The following is a 6,993-nucleotide window of genomic DNA, read 5'->3' on the forward strand; positions in this document are numbered from 1 at the left end:
TTACACATTTTTTATCTTAAAAATAACTCACATCAATTAATGTATAAAAGCACTCACAGTAGATGTGGGATATGTGCCAAATGCTAAATATTTGGCACATATCTCACACCAAACAGGAAAATCAGCTCCCCATAAGATATTGCAAATGTTATAAAATTATATCATTTGTGTTTGTACCATTGCAAATTTGCAATGGTACGGACAGATGTGGTAAACCAAAAATTATTATTTTATTGGACTTTGATGTTGTGGCTGTTGTGGATGATAATGAGAATGTGATCATATATTATTTTAACGTGTAGTAAATATTATTTTAATGTATAGAATTGAATGATAAAATATCTGATAAATGGGATGTTGTAAAATGATGTGGTAAAATAATAAAGTAGGTCTTTGATGTGATAAAATGACATAATTTTTGCAACATCTGCTACGGATGCTCTAAGTGAATAAATTTATAAGTTTGTTATAGTAACCTACATTAACATTGTTCATTTTGCATTTAATTATTTATTCTTTCTTTAAATATGTTGAGAATTTTAATAATATTCTTTCTTTAAATAATAAACAAAATTCATACTTAATATTTTAAAATACATTTTAATTAAAATATTAAAACAAATAATTTTAATTATAAAATAAGATAATTTTTAAAACTTATCTTTAAGCTAAGGGCAAATTAGTACACAATATTGTCGTAACTATGTTAATTGAGTTATGTTAATTGACACTTTTGATATCTCTAAAGAAGATGCTTAATGTTCGAATCTACTCTCCTAATTGTCGTAACTATTAATTTTTAGAAAATATAAAATAAAAAAATGTGTGCTTTTTTTTCTTTTAACTTAAAATATCTACTAATTTTAGATTAAATATATAAGTTTCCTAATGTTATTATGGTACCATTTGGTAGTCTACAGGTTCGTTCTTAAAATAAAGACCTTTTCCTCCAAGTTTCTATCACTATAACAACCGATTTTTTAATTTTTACCCTTTTCTCAAAAAGAAACTAATTAAAAGTTAGAAATTGAAACTAACACCCTTGCTAACGGGCAGATTTTTTTTTTTTTTTTTTTTTTGCTAGGACAGGGCAGATATTTGTGTGCCGTGAAGAAAGTATTTACCTTTAGATAATCCAATTACCAAAATACTTGTCAGTAGTAGTAGTTTTTTCTTTTTATTTCGACAACACATTATTCTTTATCTCTCTCCCATCGCATCATTTCTCTCTCATTTTTTCTACTTTTTCTTAGAATATCAGCAATATTATTATTGAAATTCACATATCTTTTTTTTTTTTTTTTTTTTTGATAAGTGAAATTCACATATCTTCTTATTTTCAAATAAACTCAAACAGTACCCATATCACAAATAAACTTCACTTTTACATTAAGCCAAACACAGTTTTAGTCTAAGGTCTGTTTAGATACTGTTTATTTTATTAAAATTAAAAATTTATTATTAAAAGTATTAAAAATTTATTATTAAAATTATTATAAATAAAGATAAAAATTAATTAAAATAATATAATGAGACTTATAAATAATGTCAAAAAATACAATAATATTCATAAATAATAAAAATAATCTAAATGATAAAATAATTTTCATTTATAATCTTAATTCAAACCCACATTTTAATATATAATTTTTTTTAAAAACTTTTCCAGACTCACCCGGAAAGAGGGACACCAAATGCGAACACCGATGTTTTTATTATTTTTTATTTCCATCGGGAAAAAAATGAACACTACTTTTTTGACCAGATGGTTGTCTGAGTTTGGACCACAGCACCACAAATATCTAAAATATAAAATATTGCGTGAAGAAGTTGTTACCGACCTGCTCTCGTACAATTAATTAATAAATTAGTCAGGGTTTTGGTGTTTATCAATCAGCCAGGATGCAAGAGTGGATTGATGTGTTGGGCTTTGGGCCCCAATCAAAAATTATATAATAAGGAAAAGAAAGAAAATTATAAGTAAAGGTACATTTGAAGCTCCTCGTGACTGTGGTCAGAAAAGAAAAATTCTATTGGCACATTAATATTATATTTTTTGGCTTTTGTTTCCACTGTACTAAGTTTTGGTGGTCCATTGTATCCAAAAAAAAAAAAAAAAAAAAGTTTTGGTGGTCCAAATTTTGATGCTCGTAATTAATACTTTGTTGAATCATATTGCATTTTAAGGAGGTGCTCAAATTATCCATATTGGAACAACTTTTTGAATTAATCTTACTTGGGCCAAAGCTAAGATTGATTTGATTAGGATTAATGGCCTAAACCTTGAGAGTGTATAATGCAGAATAGCAGCAACCAGATGCATGTCATTTTCCATGACGGTGATATCTCTATTCCATAGGCTGATATATGCATGGTAAAATTTTCCTTTGAGAGAAGCAAAAGCAATTTGTTGGGCAATGGAAATAACAAAGCAAAAGAGGATGATATCTTGATTATTTCGATCATTGCAAATTTAAAGCTACAAGTGACAAATTGAATTTGATTGAAAGCTGTTAGTTCGTTTAGAACCTAACAAAACCAGCTGCAAATTAATGCTGCTATTACGAAACAAACTCGAATAAGATATAATTCTCATTTTTTCTTTTTTTTAATTTACTTTTCAATAAGGGAAGGAGATTCAAATTAAAGTTCTCTTCTATGGAGAACCTAATAATAATAAGATAGAATAAATATACAATATTTTAGAATTATAATTACATTCAAAATCGCAACAAACTATTTAAACAATAATATAAAAACTGAAATAATATATGATGCCATTTATAGGACACTCGGTACTACCAAAATGACCTATTCATCAAAAAACTTAACTATGATGACCTTAAAATCTCAGAAAACCAGCAAAGAAAAAGTCTGAAACTACATGAAACTCAATACGGATAGGTAAAATAAATTCGTTTACAAGCAGCAAACAAGCTCTAAAGACATTGAACTCAACCAAATTACAAGGATTCAGCACCGGTATTTATCATCTCCGGTGATTCTGAAACACATCAAAATTGGCTCTTTTCCAATTATATTTAATATTTAATTAGCTGTTTGTGATTAATCATTGTAGGAAAATTCGGTGTTATCTGAATCCGAAAAAGAATTCTCAAATATTGGTGAATCACTACAGGTCAATTCATCAATGGGATAGTCATATTCACCTTCCTCCCTTGCAGCATCTGCGTTCTCTTGCAACTGCAGTGCACGTTCAAGTCCTACCTCCACTTCACCCATTGCTGGACGATCCTTTCCCTCCATTCGCACGCAAGAACTCGCAATGCCGAAGTAAATCTTGAAACACAATGGAGCTATCTTCCCCATCAGATACGGATCAATTATCTCACTGATGGTCCCTTCTTGTTTACATTTGCTGGCCCAGCTAAACAGATCACGCCGTCCCTTTTCTAAATTCCGATCAAATGTTGATCTGCCACAGAGTAGTTCAAACAGTACCAAACCAAAAGAGAAGACGTCGGATTTATCAGTCAGGTCTCCAAACAGGGCATACTCAGGAGCCATGTAACCAATAGTACCCACAATTCTAGATTCGATCCTAATTAAAGCCTTTGACAAACTCGGGGGACCCATTTTGGAAAACCCGAAATCTCCCAACTTGGCTTCCAATTTCTCGTCCAACAGAATGTTGTTCATATTCACGTCACGGTGGATAATAGTATGCTTTAGCCCAGTCTGTAGATAGTGCAGTCCACGCGCGACTCCGATGCAAATCGCTAGTCTTTGTTTCCACGGGAGGGGATCGTGGTCAGTGCCGCAGATGAAGATGTGTTGGCGCAGGTTTCCATTGACCATGAATTCGTAGACAAGGCACCGTGCGCCTTTATCAATACAATATCCGATGAGAGGGATGAGGTTAGGGTGGCGTATCTGGCAAAGCAACACCACCTCGTTCGTTAACTCGACAACACCCTGTCTTGAGCTGGTTTTAAAACGCTTTATTGCAACGCTTATGCCTCGGTCATCAATAAATCCCTTATAGACTTTGCCAAAACCCCCCTCACCAATTACTAAATCGTCAGCGAAGTCATTGGTAGCTTTCTTGATCTCACCGACTGAAAATCGACGACATAATCCCTCAGGAAGATCTGAAGAGTAATTTTGTTTTTTTTCGTCTGACCTTCCCTTCCCGGACGGCCTTAATAACTTTGAAATAGACTGAGATATACCTTCCATCGACGCTTCGGTCCTATGCCCACGAACGACGAGAGAATGATGCACTCGGAGTGGAAAGGATTATTGTTTTGGAACCCCCTGCAAATAATTTTAGCAAGTTTTGTTGTTATTGCTGTTGTTTATTTATTTATTTATTTTGTTTCTTGGAGCAGATATGGTAATTAATTATGGGCTAAGTTTGTTGCATATATTTTCTGCGTTTACCTTTGGTTCAAAACCACTCGTAATATTTGTGTGTAACAAAATTTTCTCAAGGGTATATATAATATAAAAATGTTTATGTATCTCAAGATAGAAGAATAGAGTAGATGTTGTTATTTTCTGTGAAGAAATATAAACAATTATATTGTGTTGACTTTGGTGCATTGGAGAGTTAAATTTTTCAAAAGAAAGAGCGTACACTACGGTCCAAAAGGAAAACGACAAGATACAACGAATCCATTCCAATGTGTTGCTTCTCATCATAATAGATGTAAAAGTCCGTTCCAAGGGTGTTACATCCAGCATTCTAGAACAGACTAGTCTTGGTGCTAGGCTGTTAATGAATGTTAACGAGTGGTGGATGGAATGTATTTGACAAGATTAGTAGTTATTTTCGCAATTGAAAAAATAGATAGGGGCGAAAATCTGACTTCCATACATGATCATTACTATAGTAGCCTATTAACCACCATAATAACTTCTTAACTGCTTCCAAGTAGACTCTTATTATGAAAGCAATATAGGAGTACAAGGAGCACTAACAACTTGCTAGTGTAAGGACTTGAACCCACAGTCGAAGTCGTGCTAACCCAAGTTCCTTACTGCTGTACCACCAACCCAGTTGGAACATGAATTGTTGTAATTAACCTATTTCATACAATGGGTTCGTTTGGATATTACTTATTTTGTTAAAAACTGAAAATTTATTATTAAAAACAATAAAAAAATAATTTCTTAGTTACTATTCTCTGCTAGAAATACTGTAATTTTGCCTTAATGCATTGTTCATGTTCCATGAACAGTGTAAGAGGTGCTGATAAGAAAAAAAGAAAGAAAAGAAAGCTGAAATGAAGACACTGCGTTTCAGCTGTACCCAAACGGGTACAATGTCTTAGTTTGAATTATGTGCATTTTCTGTGCTCAATCGGTGGTGAAATACATGTAAAGCTTGATTTGTGTTCTGTCTAACAGACTGAAATGTAAAATGCGTACCTTATAATGATATTTTTGAGGCTTTTTTTTAAAAAAAAAAATTTTGAATGAATCTTTGTATTAATAATCCTGACTCTTCTGTTATATCTTTGAAAAGTGATAGGTATTATAAGAAGGATTGGTTTTGTGATGGATTGCCGGGCTTATAAAATTAATGAATCTTGAAGACATGTTTTTACCAAAATGCTCCCATAAAATCAGTGAATTAGTCAGGTTTAGCAAATCAGTCAGTGTGTTACATCCAGCATACATGCCGATAAGCAAGAGAAATTTGTGGCTGGACTCCTCTCTAGGTCTCCATCCGGTCCCGCATGATTGAAGGGAAGCAATCCTGACGGCACTTTTCTTTTTTAAAGTAAGAAAATATTCCATCATCGAAAGAGAGGCCTTTACAGCAAAGAAGAAATTAACAGCACTTTTCAAAAGAAAGTGATTACACTATAGTCCGAAAGAAAGTGATATCTTCCTCAAGTGGCCAAACAAATAATTGAATTACATTTATTGCACCATGGTAAAATCTAAATTATCTCAATCATTGCAAATAAATTTGTAACTATCTTGATTCTAAATAAAAAAAAAAAAAAATTGTAACTATTTTTAACGTATTAAAGATGTGATAAATTTTATTCCATCATCGAAACAGAGACCTCTACAACAAAGAAGCCATTAACTTTTCAAAAGAAAGAGACTACACTATAGTCCAAAAGAAAAACCAATCAAAAAGGTGTGATTGGTTTTTCTTTCGGACAGGCTGGCTTTTGTACTGGGAATGTGTAGATCAAGTATGATACAACTAGAGAGTTAAAGTTAGTGATTTAGTTACCAGATTAGGTTACGGAATTGTGTTGTGCTTCTTTGTTTTTTTTTTTAAAGAGCAATCACATTAATTATCACTTTGATCCCTTGGTCTTAGTGGCTCGTGTATAACATCAAGCTGGAGACACCCTGCCAAAAGGTCAAATCTTCAAAATATCTTCCTCAAGTGGACAAACAAATAATATTTTTTTTTTTGGTGAAAAGCGGGATGATTTATTTAAAAACTGAGTTCATACAACACTTATAACGGTGCTGGGGTTACAAAGCCGAGTTTCTTCCGAGTTAGTCAAGTCCCTCACATATGATACATAAACAAAAGTGGGACATTCACTATACATAGTCATCCTATTTTGGAGATAGGTCCCCCGCTTTGCTAGAGCATTTGCACAGCCATTTGCCTCACGGTATACGTGTTGCATGTGCACTTCCCATTCCTGCTCCAAAAGGTTCCTGCAATCACAGATCAAGGGCAGAATATTAGTGGGATAATTTAAATTTGAATTTGTTAGCCAGTTTAGGACCACTTTGGAATCTGGTTCCAGTTGTAGGCTCTTTACTCCCATATTCCAAGCCATTGCCAATCCTTGTCTAACTGCCTCTAGCTCGGCCATATTGTTTGTTGCGAGGCCCATATGCATTAAGAATCCTGCAATCCATTGGCCCTGGTAATCACGAAGAACACCCCCTACTCCGGCCAATCCTGGGTTATCTAGGGCACTACCATCGGTGTTGAGTTTAAGAAAGGGGTAGGGGGGGGGGGGGGGCGCTTGCCAACTGACAATC

General features: G+C 33.4%; 1 protein-coding gene across 1 annotated transcript; it reads right to left on the minus strand.

Moving 5' to 3' along the window:
- Positions 1 to 2,881: 2,881 nt before the first annotated feature.
- Positions 2,882 to 4,493, minus strand: LOC126726655 (receptor-like protein kinase FERONIA). The gene has a single exon (XM_050431972.1). It carries the CDS (start codon positions 4,198 to 4,200, stop codon positions 3,067 to 3,069), a length of 1,134 nt encoding a protein of 377 aa, XP_050287929.1. The 5' UTR covers positions 4,201 to 4,493; the 3' UTR covers positions 2,882 to 3,066.
- Between the last annotated feature and the right edge of the window lie 2,500 nt (positions 4,494 to 6,993).

The sequence above is a fragment of the Quercus robur genome, chromosome 5 (genome assembly GCF_932294415.1).
Source record: "Quercus robur chromosome 5, dhQueRobu3.1, whole genome shotgun sequence".
NCBI classification, from domain to species: domain Eukaryota; kingdom Viridiplantae; phylum Streptophyta; class Magnoliopsida; order Fagales; family Fagaceae; genus Quercus; species Quercus robur.